Below are 25,018 nucleotides of genomic sequence, written 5' to 3'. Positions count from 1 at the left end.
AATCTATAATATTCAAAAAAATTTCAACTTTGGTGGGTGTAAACAAGATTTCGTAAAGTGAAAATAGCAAGAGCTACGATTTTGCAACATAAAAACCGAGACACGATACTTGGATCAGAATATTGTACATTGGAGTGGTGTACAGACTACTAAGTTTTGTCAAAAGCAAATTGAGAAGTAATAAAGATAAATTGTTATTGGTCATTTATCTTGGATCTTGCTTTTAACGTGTGTCAAATTTTTTTATGGTCTTTAACCGCCATCTATATTGTATCACATGTAGACCATCATCAATCCTACTGTTAACTATAATTATGATAAAGTTAGAATAAAGAATGGGGGGTGTGATTTATTTACGCAAACCGGGAAACATAGTAGCGAGGACAGAGCCCTGGAGCGCAACATGTTAAGCACGAAGTGGATAACATGTTCGCAATGGATCATGGAGGTCTTTGGCATTCAATTTGGAAAAAGTTTTGGAATCTATGTACGCTATCAATTTAAAAGAAGAATTTATTCGAGTTGGTTTTTTCTATTCTATTGACCAATTTATCGTACATAAGTTGTTCTTATAACCTATAAGGATTCCATAAATATCCTAGGTTGCGTGCTGTACAATAAAATAGAAAATAACTAGGAACTTGAGTGAAATTGTACTAGTTATAAATAATTTATTGTTGATTAACAACGTTTCGAGAATAGCCTGAAATTCAACAGACTTATTTGCTACAAAATCATATGTGCATTAGAAACAGTCTATGTCCTTTACGGCGAGAGTGCACAACTTTGTTTGACTCTACTCAGCATTCGATGTTGAATAAACAAGATCGCTCACTCGCGGCAGAGCTTCAAGCTTAGCGCTGCTGAGTTCAAACCTGGTTAGCAGAGCTTGTGGGCGAGCATCTTGATCTCTGATCTGCTTTTATACTGACAGGTGGCAAACTCATAATAAAGGATCGCAAAAATTACCAGTCTGTAGAAACATGTGCAATTCATTATGAAACTTTGAGTGATACGTAATAAGAAATGCCACTACATCGTATTATTTGGAATTATGAGCATATGACTTCAAACAGCAGATAACTTAGGACCAAGATGAAGAAAATGAAGACTATGGGGGTCGGTGCAGTGGTAATAAGGAGTTATTGTTGAAACCACAATTCAGGAAAGTTATATGTTGCCAACCAAAATCGAGGACTGCTTCTAGTTGAGACTTGAAGAATTGTTTTAGAAAAAGTTGACAGTGTTAGGCCATGGTCGATTGGACAAAGACAAGGTTTTATTCGTTCGGGTATTGAGTATGAGAGAAATAGTAACGATTCAGGTCGGGCAGTGTGGCAACCAAGTTGGTGATCAGGTACGTTTCGATATTAAATATTTCATAAAAACATGCACTGAACTTAGCAAGATTTCACGCGGGAAGTCTCGCGGAATACTTTTTAAATAAACCTGATATATTTGCCCCTTTTTTGCCCCGATGGAACGCCGCTGTTAATATTGACATGCAACAAGAAAATTTAATAATTAGCAAAAATTTCCTTCTCATAAAATATTTTTATTTGCATAAAAAAGTTAAAATGGAATTTAGAACCAAATTTATGCTACGAATATCGATTTTTTACGAATAACGATTTTTTACGAATAACGATTTTTTACGGTCTGCAACTTTGGAAGCAATGAAAACAATGACATTTGGCAGACCAAATAACGAAAGAAATAATGTGCTTATGCATGCTAAAATTATAAACAAAAGTGAAATTATCATGAATAAATCATCACAGTGTAACCTAACTTGCAGCTGATCCTACAATACAGTTCTGCAGGATTAAAATCTGCAAAAAGACAGAAATTGTTGTCTATTTGAGAAAACTGTAAGAATATGTTATCAGTAAACGTAGATTGGAATTAGGTCGAGCATTGCATGAAAAGTAGCTTTAATTATCATTGCTTGAGAAAGTAGAAAGCTTCCTTTGTTTACTTTGAGAGCTAGACAGACAGGCTTTCTTTCGCCCCTCCTCGTTTATGGGGCGGAGACATTATCTATTGGGTTTGCACATTCCAATTTCTTATCGTATCAAAAACGTTCTTTTTTACACGACTAGCAGGCTAACCAATTGTTTCAAATTTGTTATTTTGTCTATGAGATGAGTCTAGTCTGGAAACATCCCAGGTATGGTCATCGATTGGCTTTCCATTGTCGAACAGGAATCCAATTGACTAGGCCACTTGACGAGATGCAAGGAACGATGATTGTTGCCTCATGCTAAGATGAAAAAAGAATTGCATTGACCTAGGCCTCGTGTGACAAGATACACGAAAAAATTGAATTTCTTCGAACAGGATTGAAACGAACGTTCCTAACCCCGATCTATTTCGTTTTCCGTTTCTTTGCAGTTCTGGGATCTTATTTGCAAAGAACATAACATTGGCAATGATGGACATAAATCTAACCTTAAAGATGGAGAGGAAATCTCTGGAAGAACCGAAGTGTTTTTCCATGAGCTGCAAGGTTAGTTCTGGATTTAATAAAATGGCAAGCTAAGGCAATAGAAATAGAGCGACTTGCTCTACTCGATAAGCTATTAGTTAAGTCTGCTATAAGAGGGATAAATAGATATGAACAGTACAGCTTGAGATTGGTTGAGCATCATTATGCTTGTTTATCGCATCTAATCGCATCTAATGTGCCTAAGATAGCAGTCCGGAGACGATTAAGAAAAAGCAAATAGAATCTACAATACCTATGCACTAAAATGTAGAAATTCACAATTTAAAGACGCAGGGGCATACCATTCAAAGTGTAGGTTACTGGCTCGTACAATTTACATATAAATTATTTCTAACTATTGCTTTAAAGTATTGAAGAGCACTGGTCAGCATATTTTCGATAAGAATGTCGTTCATATGCACCAAAAAACTTTATGCTGGGGTTTGCTAATGTGTCTACTACTACTTCTCATTGCTAAATCGGCTGTTAACTAAGTGACACGCTTACAGCTCCAAATATTCCTTTCGCCAATTTAATATAGAACCAGAGAAAGTCTTCTATCGTTTTTTTACTTACCATTTGCCTTTCTTTTTATTTCGATTGTTTTCTATATTCATAGATCAAAAATATGTGCCGAGGACAACCTTGATTGATCTAGAACCTGGTCCGTTAGATGCAATAAGAGGGGGGCCAAATGGACTTCTCTATCGTCCAGACAACTTTGTATATGGTAAGCAAAATCTCTCTGTTTTTAAGCTTCTTTGATTTAAAAACTTCTATAAAATTACGTAGACTTGAAATTGTCCTAAATAGTAGATCGTTGCCACATAGCATCTCATTTGAGGTTATTTTTCTGCTCTTTTATCTGGGTAAGAAGCACGCCCTTACCCAAACTATTGCGACAACTCAAAGTAAATTCCCATAAAAGATCTTAGGCCTAAATCATTGTAGCAACAAAGTAACTAGTGCTCTAGAACACGTCACATAACAATGGTATGGCCTTTCTGTTATCTAATGAGTGTTTACCTAGTAGCTAAAATCTTCATCAAATTCACATGAACTGGAATGGATTTCTATTGAAGGAAGTGGCGGTGCTGGCAATAACTGGGCAACTGGATTTATGACAAAAGGGGCATCCAAAGTCAATGAAATATTCGACATACTCCGAAAAGAGGCAGAGTCAGCAGACTGCCTGCAGGGATTTCAACTGTTCCATTCCCTTGGCGGTGGAACAGGCTCCGGCCTAGGCACATTGATACTTAATCTTCTACGAGAAGAGTATCCCGATCGCATTTTCTCTTGCGTCAGCGTACTGCCATCACCAAAGGTTTCTGATATTGTAGTTGAGCCATACAACAGTTTATTGGCTATGGATCAGCTGATTGAATGGAGTGATGAGGTTTTCTGCATGGACAACGAAGCACTTTACAATATATGCACAAGGAATTTCAAATACAAAAAAGTCTCGTATCAAAACCTGAATAGTTTGATTGCACAGACGCTAAGCGGAGTGACGACAACTCTGAGGTTTCCAGGGCAGGTAAGAAGACGCACTTGAGTGAAGTGTTAATATTGGCATTATGTTACTCCGAGGCGGGAAGAGATGGGGAGGGTAGCCAATAATGATTGTTGATGCCATTCTTATTGTCTTTGTTTTTATTGATGCATTAAATACAAAAGAATGCAAATGATTACTTTTTCTTGTTAGCTGTTAAATGTGAGAACTTATGAATGCATTTACAGTAAAATGAGAGACACTTCAGCGATAGTATCTTTAATAAAGTTTTCGTCAATGCTAATTTTGTCACGAGCAACTATTTTCGATGTTAATTGGGGAACAAGTATATGTAGTGTATAAAAAATCAGTAAACATTAACAGATCGCTACAGTAGAACTTGCAAAGACATGACAAAATTCTATAAGATAGTATAAAGCCAAAATATGCTTATACCAAGATATCTTCATCTGTTGTATGAGTTTGCTTCATATAAAAATATACAGATATAGAAAAACGCGCTTTAGCAATCATTTTGGTTTTGTGAATTTCAGCTGAATTCGGATCTACGAAAATTGGCAGTCAATATGATACCATTTCCACGTCTTCATTTCTTTATGGCCGGCTTGGCACCACTCCGTTCGAGTGCCTCTCAAGCATTTTACACAGAATCCGTAGAGGAAATAACACGAGACTTATTCGAAGGTAAGAACATAATGTGCGCGTGCAACCCAAGTGCTGGGCGATATCTAACATTCGCTGCCATGTTTCGAGGCCAAGTTGAGATGAGGGAGGTAGAGGAGGCCATAATGAAAATGCAACACAAGCACAGCGGTTTGTTTGTGGAATGGATACCCAATAATGCGAAGGTATCTGTGTGCAACGCACCACCTTTAGGCCAGAAGATCGGTGCCTCGTTCCTGGCCAATAACACCGCTCTGCAAGATGTTATGCAGAGGATAAGGGACCAGTTCTGCAAGATGTTTAAACGCAAAGCTTTTGTGCACTGGTACACAAACGAGGGTTTGGATCCACTGAGCTTCAATGATGTAAGTATTGCACATGCAAAGCGCTTTTATGCAATATCTAGCACCGATCAAATAACAAATGAAATACTGCAGTCATTGCTATATAATATTCAATATTCATCTTGAGAAATTCTACATTTGCTTAGGCTAGAAAAAAACATATTAAGGCCCGGCCAAACTTATAAAACATCCGTTAAGCATTGTCAAACATTATTGTACCAACATTGTTGGACGATGTTTTATGACCTGGTCAAACGAATCAAACAACTGTTAAAACATCTGTGATGTTGAAGCGCTCCCGCACAGTTTCCTACAGTTACTGCGTTGTGTTTGCCGAATTTTAACCTACTACGCTTGCGTGCGTAAAATAAATGTTTTAAGGGGTGGCCAAACGAACGCAACATTGTTGATCAAACATGAAAACAAAAGAGATGTTTTACGAGATGTTTGATGGAAATCAAACTATGCAAAACATCATAACACATCGTAAAACATCGTAAAACATCGTAAAACATCGTAAAACATCGTAAAACATCGTAAAACATGGTGGCCAAACGAATAAAACATGTTTTGTGCAACAATGTTGTATGATGTCTTATTCGTTTGGCCAGGGCTTTAAGTCTTAGCTTGCCCAAAAACAAAATTAATTGCTTCTCTACCCAAATTTTACATCTACTGACGAACGCAAATTGTGATCGGACTTTGAGCATTACAGACTTTGAATGGATAGAGATTTAAACAAATACATAGAGATTTCGAAAATCGGTTGTTTATTTCTAGAAAGATGGGCGATAGTAGCCAAATCAGGACGTTCTATATTGAATTGGTAACCGATGTTTTATTTCATAGGCCAGTTCAAATCTGAGTGACCTTATCGCAGAGTACCAGCAGTATACCGAAGAAGCAGTGGACAGCAAAGTCCTGGACGGAAATCTTGATGACTCGCTTGAGGACCTTGATTCTGGATTCGGGATTTGAGGGCAAAAGATAGGGATTCTATTGCCAATTGATCAGTGTATAAGCCAATCAGTGGAATTTAGAAGGGCCGTGCTGTATCAGGGCAGAAGGGAACAGGGGGAGGAATAATGAAACTCTTAATCTAATAACAATCTTAAGCGATAGGTAAATGACAGGGATGGCCTTTTAGTTTATCAACTCATGGCAAATAGAACCAATGTAATAGTCTTTTCGACAGAAGCTGCTTGGGCTTTAAGAAGGTAGAAATTAACGACAGAAGTCATCTATTATGGCGTTGAGATATCTCCCGTCTGATTGCGTGCGTCTAGCTATAGAAAATCATCATTAACAGCTTGCGAATTTCTGTTAATGTCTGCAAATTGCTTTATTGTGTTCATTTTGATACAATACACGATGAAAATGAGTCTTGTTTGAAAGATACCTGCCCTTAGTTTTCTTTCAACTCCAGACCTCTCAATTTATAAGTTACAATCTCAATCGTTGAATGTCTTCAGTCCTAAAATCGACTCTGGAAAAGAAACAAAATACGCATTTTCTTTCATTCTTTCACAAGAAGACTTAAAGTTATAACGTGTAATGAACAAGTTGAACTGCACGGAGTAATTGGCTGCAGTGTATAAACTAACAATTCTTATCTGAAAAAGCTAACAAGTCAAGCAGATTTTCTAACTTCAGGCACCTCAAAACATCATAATATTAACAACTACCAATAATTTGTTATGTACTAGCACAGGGAAATGCATCTTTAGCCTACTAAAAACAAACATTAGAAGTAACGCTATGAATGAAATAGTTCAAAAAATGGTTGAACAGACAGCTGTAATAGAGCTGCTGTGTCCGAATAGTACAGACCTTGAAGATTAAATGACGTCATTGTAAATTTTACAAGGGAAACTGACGCATTTCAATAAAGCAAGTCGCCCGTGTTTTCTTGGAAAAAAGCAAGAACTCACCTTAGAATCAAAACCTGGCGTACTTCTGCTGGTGTCAACCGCCAAGTCATAGGACCTGAATTTGCACCCCAATAATCCAGCAGCTCTCCGACCTGCAAAAACCACGGTAACAGTCAACTAAAAGTTACCTATTTGTATAAATAAAGGGAACTTCTCACAATACGAGCTTCTAGAAGAATTTCTTACAACAAATCCCAATTCCTCTTTTCACTTCTAAAACGTCGTTCGTAATAAGCTAAAGAAAAATTTAAGAAATAAGACATAAGCTTACTTTTTCTAGGTTCAAAATAGTTGCGATCTGAGTTAGCCTTGCAAATTTGTCTCTCACTGTCCATTCAGTTATATTTGTTAAGTAACCAACAAGTGCACGAAGCTCTTTGTCAAACTGCAGGCCACCAAGCTGTTTCGTTTAATAAAAAACTTTTAGTTATAAAAAATACAGCAATTTAAACGCTTAAAGTCATCTTTGAAAAACTAGTTGAGTTAATGTCAGGAGAGATAATCGTTCGATGGAATTTAATGACCTCAGAAAGCAAAGAATATGACCTTGGAAAGCAGTGTTTGGAATTCTTGAAAGAAGACAAGAACTGAAAAAACGTTTATAAAAGTACATTTAAGCGGCATAAAAGCTCCTGAATTTTCAAGCTTACTAACCCTGTTATAAGAGCTTTTCATCACCGATTTCTCTAATCTTGTTGCTAATTCAGAGCACACAAGGTTGACTACATTTTCATGATTTGATGTTGTCAGAGAATCCTTAAAATGGAAAGAATACACCAGTGATTATTAAAAGCACAAACAAAAAAATTTATGCCCAGTAAACATGTTCTTAACAATCTGTAGATTATTCTTATTTGCAGAATATCTTATGCATGTCACAACATCCAATTTGTTTCCAATTCATACTATACGCGCTGTTCTGCAAGCCTTAAAGCTGTCTCTCATAATATTTAATTTCATATTTCACTAGTTAACGGAATGCAATAGGAAGGATGTAATTTGGCAACAAGACCATTGCTCTTTACTATCATGCAAATAGGAACACAACAGTATTAGAGCTGAAATGATTTCAACAGAAGTATATACGGTGGAGTAGTTAAACAATCCACTGTCTCAAAGACTTTAACAGTCTTTCACTATCGCTTGAGCGTTGTGCAGATAAACAAATCTATCATTGAAGCAACTAAGCCATATCTTACCTTTAATGATGACAAGCCTTTGTCTAAGTTTGCGATAAAATTCTGAACAAAGGGATCGTTGACTTCATATAAAGAAAACTCATCCTGGAACAAAATCGATTCGGTGAAAAATAGAGCAGGCCTGAAATATTAAGAGCAAAAGCTGTCAGTATACCTTACCAAGATTAATGGCAAAACATATTATAGGCCTAAAATACAAAAATGTAGAAATAAGATGCTAAGTCTATAAAAAGCAGTAAAAAATACTTTCAAAAGCTTGTTATGTGTTATGTATAAAAAACACGATACAAAGATACCCAAAAATTCTTTTAAAGAAATAACTGAACTGCGAAAAACTGAAACTTCATGAAATCTTGATACAATTGATACGACTAAGGCTTGTGTTGTTGTCTACAAATGTATTGGTTAGTTGATACACACTTTCTATTGGTAAAGGGCAACTGTAGCATCTAGCAACTGAAACTTATAATGTTTGTAAAAATGTTATTATCATTACAGTTGCCTAATGTCAGTTGTCAACATGGAATTGCAAGTTGGAAGTCTTCTTTTCTTTAAACCAAAGCATATCTACTGCTGTCTATACCGCAACGAGCGCTACATACAACAGACGGTAAATATGTAATTTTGATAATATAAGAATTCACACTGTTCAATTCTCTGTCTCCATTTCGAAGGACATTACACCTACCTCAGATATAACATGGTTAATGCTTGAAAAGCCTTCTATAAGACTTGACAGTTTAGGTAAAACCCCATTGTTGCAAAGCTGTGAAATTCCCGCCTATTTAAAGCAAAAATAAAATCGTAGTATATTGGATAATTTGAAGTATCAAGTTAAAAACTGTGGCAAGCAGCCTAAACTGAAAATTGAAATTACAGAGACATTCCCTCATTCGCAGTCGTTAACAGAAAAATCATTTCTACGTGAGACAAGATTAGACCAGGCGGTGAAAGGGGGACGATACCCCCCTTTCACCGCCTGATCTAGATGAAATTAGCTGTGAAACGTATTCCCAATTCTCAACATTTCCAGAAAATCAAATTGCTTTACTGTAACAGTGACACCAACTTTATTCACACTGTAGATACCATACCCTAAGCTCATTTGTTAGATTTTCAACCACCTGTCATCTATCTTATGTTAGAGAAAATCTTCATCTGTAGATCATGCCTGATATGTTCAAGAAAATAAAACCAGGTATTCGATGATATAGAAAGAAATAATTCTATACTTTAATAATTCTATACGAAGAAGTTCCATACTTAATTTAGCAAAAATACCTGTAAAAGGTCTTTCAAACTTTGTGTGCATGATGTCATATCAGTAAGGCAGCTCTGAAATTGAAATTTTCAAGATAATTTACCAATAAAATATCGTACTGTATCGTCTGAAATTTTACCTTGTAAATCATGTAAGATGGAAGTTAAATAATGCTGGATTAAACTGTTTTCGGAATAAACATCTTAAAAGAACATTTCTGTCACCTCTACTTTATCCTTTCCTCGTGATCCAATCTGATCGAACAGTCTCCGGCATTCATTCTGAAAGTTTACAAACAGAATAACCCTTTTGAATTGTAAAACGCAAGGCTGAAGAAACGCGCGAAACGATGTCACAACAACAGGCTTGCATAAGCCTGCAATAGTATCGTTCCATCTTTCCCGGTAATATTTAGACAGACTATAGCAGCAGTATCAGCACGAAATACTAATACTTTAAAACTATCAATTATTTCTAATAGTTTAAGGAGAACAGCTGCGCAACTATCAAATTTTGCACTGAGCTCTAACTGCAGTTACAAAGTTTAGAAAGACCTTTAAATCATTACTTAAAACTGCATCAAAACAGAAAGTTTCTATACAGCAAGCAAAAATTCACCATATTGAAATCTCAAATAAATTGTGAACCAAACATTTCTCGGGATAGTTATTGTTTCAGCTTCAGCAACAATTTTTATAATACAGCAAATAGAAAAAAGCTAAAAATGAAGGAAATTAAAGCAAAAAACGAAGGTAAATACCTCAATTGTAGCTCTTAGCTTTTTTAAATTATTGATGCTAACTTCAATGTTATTTAGAGCAATCTGAAAGAAAAAGCAAACAGCAAACGTAAACAGTAATTTAATTTAATTTTGATATATAGGAGAATAGTAACTTAAAATCAGCTAAAATGAGGTGATTTGGCACAAAGATACACAAAGAAAGAAAGATACAAGATAAAATTCTTCTGTCAATATTGACCCTATCAACAATGTTTTTCGAGACACGTTTTTCGAGAAATTGACGAAAATAATGAGTACATCTTTGAAATGCAAATTTTAACTATTTTTTCGGGTTAACGAACTAAAATTGTAAACATCGAAACGTAAAATAAAGAACAAACAACCTACCAGAAAGTTTCTTTTTAATTTTGCTGCATCCTGACTTTGGCTACTGGTTTGCATTTTGACCGCACCTTGGATCATCCCTGATATATCGAGACTGAAAAATTAGACACGTGAGTTTCAAAACAACAGGATCATCTATAATAAATAATATATTTAAACATGAGAATGCTCTGTTAATCGCAGAATTTTGCCCGAAGGGTTATTGTTTGTTTTATTGATTCTAATTAAAGGGCAAAGAGCATCATTTGTAACTACTCACCTCGATGAAGGGTACCCACTTTTGATTCTGACCCGTAGAACATCTTTGTACTCTGAAAGCAGTATTGAGCTAGAAATAAATAGATAACCTCCTTAAAGTGAACTTTTTTCAATTGAAGCATCAATGCCAAGACTATCACCTACAAACAGTATTACTAATAAATAAACATTATCAGATCAAATTTACAACATTCCATAAATCTAAAAAATGATTCATTAATTAAACAAAATTAGATAAGGTTATAAAAAACTTGGTATAATATTGAGCTGGAAAAAATATATAAAAAACCTCCCTATTTCAATTAATAATATCAGAAAAACAGAAAAAATTAATTATTTTCATTAATAAAGTTTTCACCTCGCATTATTCACCATGGCGCAGATTGCATCCATGTTTGATGTCGAAATAGTTCGCCTAACAAAAAATTGAGTTATGTAATAATAATATGATTGCATCTACGAAGAAGAAGGTTTTGCTTTTGTTCATACACATTTAACATAATAAGGTGTTGTTACAGTAGATATCGGATGGCAAAATATGAAGATAATTATATAACCATCACAAATCGAACTAGTACAAATCTGGACTGCATATGAGGCAGGTTTACAGCAATTCAAACAGAAAACATTATCTCAAATTCACAATCACTGACAATACATTAGAAAGCCGAAGAAGATGCAGAAATTCACTTGTGATATTATAAACAGTATTGAATCAGCAGATAAAACAAGATGGCAGTAATGCAAACGCACGGTTTTACCCCCAAACCCATGGCTATTTTGTCAACCCCATAGCTAAAAACTCAAGGCAGTGACATACACAACTTACATGAGTGACTTTTGCATGACAAAGAAAACGTCATCAACCATGCTTGATATCAAAGTATCATCCTCTGTTGAATCTAAGGATACGGCCTGCAGAAAAGAGACACTTAATGAGAATCTACCATCGAACCTAATGAAAATATTTTAAGATGCCTTTGAAAAAAGCAAACATTTGAGTTAACTAAAGCTTTCGTCTGACACTCCTTAGAGTTAAAAACGTCAGAACATAGATCGAAAACTCTACGCTAGGAAATATATATACCCAGTTGTGGATCAAAAAACAACTGGTATATATATTTCCTAGCGTAGAGTTTTCGATCTATGTTCTGACTTTTTAAACTCTGAAGAGTGTCAGACGAAATGCTTTAGTTTACTCAAATGTTTGCATTTTTCAAAGACATTTTCAAGTTTTGTACAACCAAAAGATTATTTGAATAAATATTTTCAAATAAATCTGTAGTCCTTATTTGAATAGACAAGCGTTAATTCTGATTACGTGTCTCCATACTGAAAATGATTAGGCAAGATAAACAAAGACATCTAGCCTTATCAACTAGCCTCTTTACCAAAAGTAGCTTTTGGAGATGAGATAGATGAGAGTCCTTTAAACGAAAATAATCCTTGAGAAACAAAAAGCAAGATATCGGTCATTTCATAAAGTATCTTAGGAAATTCTCTATTGATGTAGAGTGAGAAAAGTTTAAGAAAGCAAACCAACCTTGAATATCATCTCTTTCATAAAATATTCTTCCATGAAGATGTAGTCCCCAATCAAAGTCTATTGCAAATGCAATTTAGAAAAACCATTATTACTTTTAGGAAATACATCCCCATTCTATAGCATTTGTACTACTGGACACGTATTAGTCTGACTGATGGCTGAGAGTGTTTAGGTAGTTGAATCCTACTTTATCCTTATAATATTATAAATCATGATAAATCAACATCTGAATTCCTTCACTTAATATCATGAATGCTGCTCGAAATAGTTTTAATTCATTGAGATACAGAAACCCTGTAGATATACTTTGCTAAGTAGATACACAATAAAATGTAGATTGAACATATCACGAAAATACCTGTAACTTTTGACTTAGGCCAGAATTCGAAATGAGACGAGCCTCCAAAGCAGTGAGATCTGGAAAGCCAAGATACTGTAAAAATTTCTGATGCACGAAAAATGTAAAAAGTGCCTATTAACTATGAGGCTTATGTTTTTAAAATGAAACTAAAATGTAAAAAATATTAATTTAGATGAGATATAAGCACTGATAGTTCACAATCACCAATAAATATTCAATACCAAGAAAGCAACTTGGCAATGCACGCAAAATACTACATCCATCATTGATTTGATTTTAAAGGCAATCTGTCTCGTTGTGGATTGGTTAACGAGAACAATAGCTGGAACAATAGCCTAAACACAATTCCAGCGCTCCGCCATATTTTTTATAATGAGGTGAATTAAAGGGGGACTGGAAACAATAAAAAATCACTTTGTTCTTATAATCAATCAACGTCGTGACAGATTGCCTTTAAGGTTTTGCTCTTGTTTCAGAACAGTTTTTCAAAAGAATATCCATGAATCAAGTAATGGGTGTTTTGAGAGTACACAATGGGGGGTTTAAGTGACCCAGAAACAGGAAATTAAAGCCAGAGCCTTTGGAGCAAGGTTGACAGATCCTATATATCATTTGACAATATACTTAATTGTTTACCAGCGTTGACAGAAAAATAAAACTACGAATCATCTACGAATATGGGAGTACATTGATCATAGGCAAAGATGAATTTAATATAATTAAATTAATAGTTAATCTATTCTTTAATCAATACTTAAAGTAAACGATGGGATAAAAAGTTACCTTCTCCCATCTCCTCTTTTTGTATGCCATTAAGATCGGCCTGTAGCATAAACATGATATTACAAAATGCAAGAGAAAAATATCTAAATATATGCTAAATCAAATTATATGTCAAAGCAGCACCTTTAAATGCTGCATGAAAAAGGTCTGAGCTGTTTTTCATATAGTTGTACAAAACTTTGGAAAATCTTTTAGCCGAGTCAAAACAGGCATCCACTTTGTATTGTTTCAAAGATATTTCATTTACCGAGGGTGGTTTCAAATTCTAACTTCAATTTGTGCTTAAAAGTTTCAGAAATTATTAATAGGGTCTTAAAAATTGGACATAATAAATATATTTGGTTTATGCTAACAACTTTCATTCAATGTCTTTATCGGAGAGCCCTTTGAAAACCAGCTTAAGCTGAAGGACAACCATTCTTCAAAGAATTAAATATATGAAATATGAAAATAGGAATTAGACAGGAGAAAAGCAGAGTCAAGCAATCGTGAGGCAGAGAAACGGTAAACTATTTACTGAGAATTTAACAAAAAACAAACGATACCCTTAGTCTTCTGCGCAAAAAGCCAACATAGAGCTCTGTTCTTGCACTTAGCAAAACGACTTCACCAAGAAGGATGTCCAACTCACGTGGATCAAGCCTGGAAGTTTTAAGCAATGCGTTGCTTTGATTAAAATTAAACACGGCCTGTAAATCACACTAGGTTTCGTTAAAAGAAGGAATTTGAAGCACTTTTGGTTTAAATGCAGTTAATGTTTTATGCTTAAATAACAAACATTTGAGATCCCAAATATAGAACTTTCAAAAGTGAAAAGATACTATAAAAAAGGATTAATGAAACAGTTGTTGAAAAAAACAGTTTTAATTACAGCAAAAGTTCATTATATATATATCAAAAATGTCTTGACTAACAAAAGGGTGGTAGAAGGCCTCCAAAACATTTGCTCCCCTCAGCAAGACCCAAATACCTGAGAATTTCCTTCACTTCATTTCACTTTTAATTTGTACTTTATCCCTACCTTCAAATTACTATACACACTTCATATCTCATAAGATATTTTGATAAAAGTTTATAGGGTGCAAATTTTCTCACGTACTTTGATACTTTTCTAAGTCCTGACAGGGAGTTTTGCGCTAACAAAAGAGAGATATCAACCACTTTTTTATTTTTTAATCTTAGATACGATATCAATAAAGTACGTAAGCCAAGAATCCTGACATTCTTGGCAATCTTGCGATCCCCCCCCCCCTGCGGCAAGGGAACCCTCCAACTTTTTCTGGGGCAGGCTCGTGTGCTTTGTGACTGGCTCCTGCCGCCCTTCTGTACAAGCTTAATAACTATCTATCACCTATGAGTGAAAAAAGACATGGACAAAAATGTCATGAAACCTTGCAGAAAAAAAGTCGAATTTGTACCCATAAGTGCCTTTCATGACATGCCATCGTACTTTGCAAATGCCCCTTCCCCAGGCTAAAATAAAGCTTTGACAAGATCAATACACAACACAATATAATGTAACTACAAACAAAGATATACACGCACCTTTGCTGAGATGTGGAAGAAGATGTTGACTTAGTGGCAGCTGTGCTTTTCTTTACTGCATCGAACTAAAGGAATAAGAGTATTCAGCAAGTGATGATTATAGATCCAAAAAATGACAAAACTAAAAGCCAATCAGCTTATACCTTTGAAATTAACCCTTAAAATACGTAATAGGATCCATGCCAAATGAAACAAAATGACTTTCTATCTAAAAGTATATGATGAATTGATCTAGTGACTTTTGGAGGCCCTGGATTTCAAGTATATCAACTGTAGTGGCTGCTATTTATATCAGATATCAAAAGATTTTTGTTGCTCATGAAATGGGCCTGTAGTTTAAACTATCCAAGCAATTTATAGAGAATATAACAGACAGTTTGTTATTAATTCACCTTTCATATTTATATTCAATATTCTAAGCAGTCGTTACGTAGATAATGCAATTAGATAAAAAGGTACCATTGTCTTAAACTTGCGTGATATGATGAATTGATCAACAATTTTTTGTGACTGGATGTCACACTCTTCCTGCAAGGTAAAAATATCAGATTTAAATCACAAACATGTGACATACCAATGATCAATAAAGGTATTAAATAAAGCCTATAGACCGGTCTGAGCAACATAATCCCTTCCGGTTGACACAAAATGACGTAAACAATTAAAAAGCAAAAATGATATTTGACACAGTGAGCCACAATAACTCACTATATGACAACAGCAATACATGACGTTCTAATAAACATCAATTTTCGTTATCATGTCAACTAAAAGTTTACAAAAACAAACCTGCAATGCCTTTAAAACAGTAACCATCCTGCCAGGACCTGAATATAAAGAAAGTTATCAAGTATTGACTTAAGCTGAATTCACACTGGACGCGTCACGGCGCGGCGCGTCACTGAGCGTCATCGAGCGTCACGTCAAGTACTTTTTCATGCTATTCACACACAAAGCGTCACGAAGCGTCGCGTCATGCGTTTTTAGCTAGATAAAATGGCTTCCTATCAGCAAGATGTGCTTATTGCTCTCGCATTACAAAACCAAGCTATTGCTTTAACGTTATTAAGAGAAAGAAAGAAACGGCGTTCGGTTTGGGTAAGAAAATTATGGAAGGAGCGTGAACGTCAGGGGCATTATGATAACCTGATTCAAGAAATGAGGGTACAAGACCATTCAATGTACTTCAATTATTTCCGAATGCTTCCTTCGACATTCGATGATTTGCTTGGACTTGTAGGCCCATCTTTGGTCAGAAAGACAACAAACTTACGGAAGCCGTTGCCTCCACAGTTAAGAATGGCAGTAGCTTTACGATACCTGGCAACTGGAGAATCTCAAGCTTCACTTTCATTCAATTACAGAATCGGGAGGTCTACAGTATGCCAAATACTTGACGAGGTGCCAGAAAAAATTTGGGAAGCACTGAGCCCTCTTTCTGTGGCCCAACCAAACACTCCTGAAAACTGGAAACGCCTGGCTGACGACTTTTGGAATTTGTGGGGTTTTCCTTTGTGTTTGGGGGCTATAGATGGCAAGCACTGCGTAATTAACTGTCCTCCAAACTCAGGCAGTGCTTTCTTTAACTATAAAGGTACATTCAGTATAGTATTGATGGCAGTGGTTGATGCGAGTTATATGTTCACATTTGTTGACATTGGTGACTTTGGACGTCAATGTGACTCTAGCGTCTTCAACAATTCTCCTTTTGGTGAATCTTTGAATAAAGGACGCTTGAATATTCCAGTTCATGGTCCCTTGCCAAACACTGATACAAAAGCCAAGTATTGTTTTATAGGAGATGAAGCTTTTCCTCTCAAAGATAATTTACTGCGTCCTTACCCTGGAAGAAACCTTGAAGAGAAATTACGCATCTTCAACTACCGACTCTCTCGAGCTAGGAGAGTGGTCGAGAACGCTTTTGGGATCCTTTCAGCAAGATGGCGATTCCTAAGATCACCAATACAGGCTCACCCAGAAAAAGCCATTAAAAATGTTTTGGCATCGGTTGCTCTTCACAACTGGCTCAAGAAACATGAAGACACGCAGCAAGTTTACGGTCGTTTTTACTGCCCAGTAGGTTATACTGACTACGAAGATTCACATGGAATTCTTCACAAGGGCACTTGGCGAAATGAAGTGTCAGAATCTGGAGCTCTACAGAATATTGGCAAAATGGGAACAAATAACTATACAAAAGCTGCAGAATATTATAGATCTTTGCTTGCAGATTATTTTCTTTCTCCTCAAGGTGAACTCCCATGGCAATATGATTATATTCGCAGAACTTCTTACGATCCAGTTTCTTAACAGAATATTATTTCTAATGTTTTTAATATTTTGATAACATGGTCAAGTTTCTAGAAATTAATCGATTTTTCTGAAAGAAGTTCTGCAACGTTTTATGTTATGAGGGGCCTTCTTAATTTAAAATTCAACTTTCTTGGATGAAGGGGTGTAACATATATAGAGAGGGGTTGAGGGGCCTATGACATCTTTCAGATTAGGGACCCTTTTTCCAAAAAGCTATTTGTTAGATAGAACAATTGGCTAGCCGTGAGGGGCATCATTTTCTTTTTTTCTTGCATTTTAAAGGGGATTGGCTACTTAGCATTAAACAGCATAGAATGTTTCGCATCATTTATTTGGTCATAAAGTGATGGTTTGTAGCCCCCATCCTAGAATTATGTATTTCAAGGAGTTAGAAAGGCAGAAACTTTGTAAAAGTTAGACTGCTGTAGCTGATTTTCAAGGCTTCATTTGTGCATCATATTTTGCTAAAAAAAATCTACTTGGAAACAAAATGTTTTTTTAACTTAAAAGAACTCTAGGATAAAAACTAAAAAAATCGTGTTTCTACTTCAAACTTATTAAATAAAGTTTATTCTATGCTTGAAGGACAAGGATTTTATAATGAACATTTGCGTATCCTATATTTTAGAATCCCTTTCTTTGCAAGAAAATTGAAAACAAACAAATATTTATGTCTACTCACTGATTAAGTGAGTTGCGAATCAAAGTATGCTTTTTTAATCTTATCGGAAGGCACATTGACGCAATACTGTATTCAAAATAGATGTGAACAACGTGAAGTCATGAGTCAATATTTAATTATTTGTCAACAATGATTGATACAAAGGAAATCAGGATTATAAAATTGCCACACCAAGCAGCCAGATTACTATGAGTCAGGAGTCTATTCTTGAGTGCTCCACCGTACTTCATGCAAAACTTGTTGAATCCTCAATTTCGCCAAACTTTTTTGATAGGCCGACAATGTTTTTAGTTCTTTTCCTATACTTTGACCGTAAAGATCGTCTTCATCTGGCTCCTCTCTTTTGCTAGCCGATGAAATGAACTGATTGGTATTTTCAATCACCTTCATCAAAAACTGGCTGTTGTCAGGGGTCTTTTCTTGTCTGGGGCGTTTGGGGTTTTTTGGTCGGGTACTTTCTCGTAGAGAGTCCAACTGAGCCACAGGAGATCCAGCTGCAGCTCTATCATTTTTAGGCACAGCACTCTCGTAGGAAAGCGGAGTGGCTGGTAATTCTACAAAAGAATCCTCTGTGCAATCTTGGGTAACGGTACTATCCGAAATTTGGAATGCTGGCTCGTTACCTTTTCTTGCTTCGCCAATCAAATCATGCAGACATTCGGTGTCAATGGTGCTTTTGATTTTTGACGATTCTTGGTGGCCTTCCCGCTCTTGAAGAACAAAATTTCCCCTTGTTTCTCTATGTTTCATGAAGGGGGCAAGGAACAGCAACTGCTTGAAGAATGGCCATGCTGGTTCTATTGGTTCCCCACCAGCGCTCCCAGATGGCTTGTATTCCTTTCTCACTTTCATAAATCTGTCCCTTAAGCTTTTAAATGTTTTCCGAGCAAGGTTCATATCTAAGAAAAAACAGTGTGTCAATGATGGATACTTTCAACTAGATATATTTTATAAGAACTATCCTATCACTTGATTGAAGCAAAACATTTTTTAAAATTGCCGCTCAAAATTAAAAATATTTTCCTTCGTTTGAGATATAATATTGCTTAAAGATGATCATTAACTTTCAAAATCGACGAACTTATTTAAAAAAACAGGTTTTCAAGTAATCAAAGTTCTGTTGAGTAAAAAAACATCAAGAAAATACAAACCTTCGCCGAGTTCTTTTGCACTTTCATACCGTTCTTTAAAAATTTCTTGGCACACAGTCTTCCAGGCATTCTCTCGGACAATCTCATCCTTGTACTCTTTTTTGCTAGTATCGTACAAGCACGGTAATTTCCGAACAGCTTCGATCAGAAGTTCTTTGTTTATGTTTTTAGCTGCCATCTTTCTTGACTTTACTATTGTTCTGGAGCGTCACCGAGCGTCAAAGTTAAATTTATTTAACTTTGACGCGTCGTGACGCATGGCTGAAAAAACGCGATGCGTGCGCATAGCAGCAATTAATGCAAACCATATTTGGTCAGCGTCATGACGCGCCGCGCCGTGACGCGTCCAGTGTGAATTCAGCTTTACAATCTTATTCAGAGGTTGGTAAATCTAGTCTAGCTTAGTTTCACGTTTCTCTGGCTGAATCATACCTTTCTGGACTTAAAAGATGCCTTGTACATTAAATAGCGCACATTCAAAAATCTTTATTTGTACCGAGATAAAGAGCCGTTCTAGTTTCATCTATGTGACAACATACTTTCTCTAAACCTGCCAAAAAGAGAAGACACTAAAATTTCGCAATCTAAAATACAAAAATGCCAGGATGTATATAACAAAGATAACCCTTTACAAGTACAATTTTTATTGCTTACAGCAAACATTGATCTTAAGTTCTATCCAGAATAAAGGGGCCAGATTAAAATCTGCGTAGCCATTTTCGCCAAATACTAAGCCTATTCCTTTTGTCCTTTTTTTGTTTCAATTGTTTATGGCAACTCTGCCCGCCATATTTGTTTCGCCGTCTCGATTCCACTCTAGTAAAGGAGTGATGGATTTCTGACAACATTAAAAGACGATGCTAAAAGTAATTTTAACAGTGATAAAGACAGTATTACCGTAATAGGTATCAACCAACGGCTGATGATCTTCTACTATTCTTGCAATGCCTTCAAACAGCAGTGTCAATGTGTCTGCAAAGATGACATTTGCTCTTCTATCTAGAATAAATCATAAGAAAGCATCAAATACGTAATTGAACTTACCCACCTACGTTCGAAATATACATAGTGAAAACTTTAAAAGCATTCGCATAATGAGTATGATATATCCGAAAGACCAATTGCACGAAACTAATTGCAATTAACAGGGCAAATTTTCACCACTTGACGAAAGGATTTCCCACACATTTAGAGCCTTTCGTCCTCAGGATATAAAAGGTCAAATAAACCCCAGAATTTGAAAAAAAGAAAATTTGACTATAAATATAAAATTGATTATATTCTAAGCACGCACCTTGTGGATTAATCTTGATGGCAGTATCCAAGTTGATTTCACCCATTGCTTCAATCTACAACAGAAATTTGGAAAATAATGCATATACTTGTGGAGTCCACAAAAATAGTTAATGCCGTCCAAAGAGCAGAATTTTCGTTGTCTAAATAGCTTGGCTAATACCACTGACACAATGTATTTATCAGAATCTAAATTGCCAATTTACAACTAAACTGTTTTTTAAGAACTATGAAGATTTACAACATGATACTTTTAAAAACCCAAGCTAGTATGATTAAAAGCATTGCAATACTCTTGCTTGGGGAGGTAACAAATTTAAGTCTTCTATGTATCAACTCACGACTGAAAACTGTCATAGAATAGAAAGTTTTCTTCAAACCTAGTGAGAAATCACACAAGGACAAACCTGCTTCCGCAAATATTGAGAAAACTTTGTAAGGCCTTCATCGTCAATTCCAACCAGTGGGAAAAGCTTGAAAAATCTGAAAGATGATCCCAAGGATAAGGTCGATTAGTAAGTGAAAGAATAATGACAAAAACATTTATATTTTGATCACAGGCGATCTGTATAACAGATTAACTACTTGAAAATTTACTTGCAGGTCTCAAAAACTGTTTCACAAAGAATTACAAATACACTTTATTGTCAAATTTCATATATTAAAGATTTGTCAAGAAGTCTGGAGTAATCTTCTTTGAATAATAGCAGAAGGAACCAATAATTGAATATGAATCAGCCCTGACCAATTCAAGTACCTTTTGCTATATGTTCTGTATTTCAAGGGGGGGTAATCAAAAATGGTTTCTTGATCACTTGTAATCAGATACAGATAAATTGTGTGGTTTATTTCTTATTTACTTCTACAGAGACATATTAATGGACTAACGAGCCAAATCAGAATACCTCTCAACAGCAGCACTATAGTTAGAGCTCACTGCAGCATCAAACTTGTCCCTTACAATCTGTTGCAATTTGCCTTGTGCATCATGCAAGAAATTGAATGAATGCTTCAAATCAGTACCTAAAAGGTTAAAAAAGAATCTAATAAATCTTAGTGTTATTAACAGGAAAGAAATGAGAGGAAAAATGACTCTCCAACTGGAAAGAAGAGTGAGAGAAGACAAACTTGGCAGTCAATTCTTGGCACATTCAATCCTTTTAAGACATTGAGGTAAGCATAATGTGAGGCAAAGACACCAGGCTATAGAGCCAATCATGGTGAAGCTATATAAAATGACTGAAAAATATGCTTTGAAGAAAAGGCAATCATCATAAAATGTATCATTATTAGATATATAATCTGACAAACCCTCAGAATTATCTGGCAGGATCTCTCTTAAGGCTCTCTCATCAAGATTGAGGTATCGATGTATAAATGCAGCAGCCTAACAGAAGTCAAACCATTTATTAAACTATCATAATTTTATCAATCTTTAAAGAGCAGTGCAAGCTGAAGGGTAGTTTATAGGAGATTTATAGGAGATTAATAAGAGAAATGGAAATATGACAACCTGAATGTATTTATGAAAAAAAGTAGCTTTTTGAAAATATTACAAAGGAATGGTTCTTCACAAACAGGGAGGTTAAAATGACAAACTGGAAAAATAACTCTGATTGAGCATAAATAGCAAAGCTTTGAAAAAATAGGAGTAGTAGGCTAGAAGAAACACACAGATACCTGTTCAAATTCTTCTTTGCGTAAAGCAGTTTCAACTCCTTCCACACAAGACTATGAAGGTATCAAATGCAATCTATCAATACATTAAGTAACAAAAAGAATATCAATAGGTTTTAAGCTAGTATTAAAACTAGTGAATATTTTACATCACATTTGGTACTGAAGCAACAATAAAAATGATGAAATGTTTTATCACATATTAAACAAATCATTATAATTCATTACCTTCAAGTCAAGAATGTCATCTACCCTCTTTATTGTGTCCTGAACCCTGCTCTGTAAGAAAAACAAAATGATGCTGAAATAGGCCTTGTTCATGGTTTATTACAAAGAATTAAGATCATAGTTAATTTTGTTATCAAAAAAGGAAATTAAAGTACAAATAGAAACAATACACATACAATAGAAAAATCAACATAAAATTAATTCTACCTTTGCAAGATCCAATATTCTCACTTTGCTGCTAACCTTTTCTGCTAACTGATTTGTATCTGATATAACATGCTCTAAATGTTTAGCATTTTCAGTCAGAACCTCTATGTTCGGCCTAAAATTAAAGCATATGAAGGATATACAGTTAGGGTCACATGAAATTTATGCTATATATGTGAAACTAATAAATTAAGCTGCTATTTACAGTTTCATTTCGCCTTACATTCCATACTATTCAAGAATAATTTTATCTGAATATAAGTAGATTTTGCTACAATAGCTAGCTGATGGTTCCTTTAAATTTTGAAAATATATTATCTGGTTGTCAATGAAGCAATTCCATCATGCCATTTTGTTGTGCTCTCTGAGAACTTCTTGACAGTTTTAAATAATGTTTGACTAGAGTGTTGACAAATGTCTCTCTCTCTCTCTCTCTCTCTCTCTCTCTCTCTCTCTCTCTCTCTCTCTCTCTCTCTCTCTTTCTCTCTCTCTCTCTCTCTCTCTCTCTCTCTCTCTCTCTCTCTCTCTCTCTCTCTCTCTCTCTCTCTCTCTCTGTCTGTTTACCAGACGAACAAATTATCCTAAACTTCCTTGAATGAAACTTACACAAGATTTTGTATGGCTTCAACCTTTGAATCAACAATTAAACGGTTGTCAAGAATACTGTCCAATTCTTCATCAAGCTCTTGCTGCAAAATTAAACAAAATAAAGCCATCTCAATTTTAGTGAAAAGAAACGCATAATCTACAACAATATATAACAACTCTTTATTGTAGTATACTTTTTCTTTAACTTTATCTTTCTATCGAGCAATTATTTTCAGGTTGAATCTTACTGTTTGGTGGAGCCTAATAGTTGCCTAAATTAAATTAAGTCAGTCCTGGTTGGAAAACATCTATTGTATAATTTTGCAGACACTTCACTGCAACCAACAGCACATTATCAGCTGCAACCTGCAAGCAAAGCATTTGAGCTGCAAGCAACAATGCCCATTCTATACATAACTATAGTATAATATTCGAATTCCTTGACATTTTGGGGTCTGAGGTGTGAGCAAAAGAAGTTCAGCATCCCTGCAAGCATATGCAGGTTTTCCAGCCTGGAAGTCGGTCACAATCAAGAATCACAAAATTCATGTCAACAGATCAACAGCATTCTCAGACCTACCAAGTCACACGCATTTTGCGTGAGACCGTGAGACACACACTTTTCGGTCCGTTCACACGCTCATAGGCATCAAAGCAGAACCCTCAGGCATTTTGCAACAAACTTCTTGGTTTATTTAAATTTTTAAATTTTATTCCAAATCCTAGCAAAATCCCTCTTTTGTAACTAGACATATTAGCACAATAACAGAAACTAGATAATAAAATGACTAGATAACAGCAAATTTGCACAGGATGGTAAAGTAACGTTAAATTTATTGGCAAGCCTACACAAATAGCAGGTTAGCTTTTTCGCGACTATGACACATTGTAAATTGATTCGAAATGTAAAAGAGGAGCATAATATCCCTTAAGTTAGAGTTTCAATTTAGCAGATTGCAATCGGAGTTGTCAGAACAAAGTAACTTTTCTCGAGAATGATATTTGAGGTTGCAGTTACACTATGATGCTCCGCTTGCTTGTATGCCTGCATCCCTTCCTCTGCAATCTTGGTCCACAGTGCTGTCAGGATTCGTTCTGGACCAAACATTTTCCCTCCCTTTTAACAAAATCTCACTCATTTTCTTGACAGGTCTGCATTCTATTCCAGACTGGAAAGTACCTCGACAGTGCACCAAATCGATAATAAAAGAAATCTGGGCCACCAGACCTGGACATTACTTTTTTTATTAGCGCAGTTTCTTTTGGGGGTAATTTAAGTCTGGATACAACGATTCCGGCCATTCGGGACCAATCATTTAGTGCGCCCGTAGAAAGCAAACATTTCCAAAGCCAGGTGCACCTAATTGCGGTAAAAGTTATTATTTCCGCTGCGCACTCTTGAGGCAATGTCCAGTCTGGAACTTAGGGTTTGGGGGAGGGGGTGTGCTTTTTTGGGAAATATATTTTACATAGGCCTAATTCTGTTCAGGCTGGTCAAAACAGCTGTTATGGCCTATGTATTATGAAGCAAAGCTTTTCACACTCTTGATCTCAGGAAATCTGCTTGTATTGCATGGGGAACGTATAGAGCAGAAATGCAATTATAAAAAATGAAATCGAAGTCAAATAAAAACATGTCAAAGCATACCTCTTTCTGTTGCAGCAATGTATACAGCCGTTTAATTTCAGCTATATCTGAAACAGAATCAATATCTATATTTTCGATCGCATCTATTTTTGCTGCCATACTTCGTTTTAATACCTAAAATTACTCAAATTGTAACTATATAAAACCGAATGTTGACGTTCTTGACGTGTCCATTTTGAATTTGGAGCTTCTATCAACCTCGACTCTGAG

General features: G+C 35.5%; 3 protein-coding genes across 3 annotated transcripts; 1 reads left to right on the top strand and 2 right to left on the bottom strand.

Annotated features, from left to right (window-relative positions):
- Positions 1-670: 670 nt before the first annotated feature.
- On the top strand, positions 671-6,000 carry LOC135690918 (tubulin beta-1 chain). Its single transcript, XM_065208614.2, has 6 exons — positions 671-1,357; positions 2,395-2,509; positions 3,108-3,218; positions 3,571-4,028; positions 4,538-5,032; positions 5,861-6,000. The coding sequence occupies exons 1-6, from the start codon at positions 1,301-1,303 to the stop codon at positions 5,987-5,989; spliced, it is 1,365 nt and encodes a 454-aa protein (XP_065064686.2). The 5' UTR covers positions 671-1,300; the 3' UTR covers positions 5,990-6,000.
- On the bottom strand, positions 5,097-25,016 carry LOC135690915 (conserved oligomeric Golgi complex subunit 4). Its single transcript, XM_065208608.2, has 30 exons — positions 24,809-25,016; positions 23,179-23,261; positions 22,573-22,687; positions 22,366-22,416; positions 22,141-22,191; positions 21,772-21,847; positions 21,366-21,483; positions 20,868-20,943; positions 20,462-20,516; positions 20,065-20,166; positions 15,811-15,848; positions 15,481-15,549; positions 15,022-15,086; positions 14,022-14,118; positions 13,477-13,516; positions 12,691-12,749; positions 12,330-12,389; positions 11,616-11,701; positions 11,145-11,201; positions 10,788-10,856; positions 10,532-10,622; positions 10,163-10,225; positions 9,627-9,683; positions 9,423-9,476; positions 8,830-8,922; positions 8,142-8,225; positions 7,597-7,698; positions 7,214-7,342; positions 6,943-7,034; positions 5,097-6,497 (listed from the first exon to the last, which is right to left on the bottom strand). Exons 1-30 carry the CDS (start codon positions 24,905-24,907, stop codon positions 6,455-6,457), a joined length of 2,274 nt encoding a protein of 757 aa, XP_065064680.1. The 5' UTR covers positions 24,908-25,016; the 3' UTR covers positions 5,097-6,454.
- LOC148960306 (transcription factor Adf-1-like) lies at positions 16,838-20,052 on the bottom strand. The gene is made up of 2 exons (XM_089116098.1): positions 19,168-20,052; positions 16,838-18,915 (listed from the first exon to the last, which is right to left on the bottom strand). Exons 1-2 carry the CDS (start codon positions 19,343-19,345, stop codon positions 18,218-18,220), a joined length of 876 nt encoding a protein of 291 aa, XP_088972224.1. The 5' UTR covers positions 19,346-20,052; the 3' UTR covers positions 16,838-18,217.
- Positions 25,017-25,018: the final 2 nt, after the last annotated feature.

This window comes from Rhopilema esculentum, chromosome 4 (assembly GCF_057945365.1).
Source record: "Rhopilema esculentum isolate cy_ngs chromosome 4, ASM5794536v1, whole genome shotgun sequence".
Lineage (NCBI taxonomy): Eukaryota > Metazoa > Cnidaria > Scyphozoa > Rhizostomeae > Rhizostomatidae > Rhopilema > Rhopilema esculentum.
The sequence above is the reverse complement of the archived record's forward strand: the minus strand, read 5'-3'. Positions and strand labels throughout refer to the sequence as shown.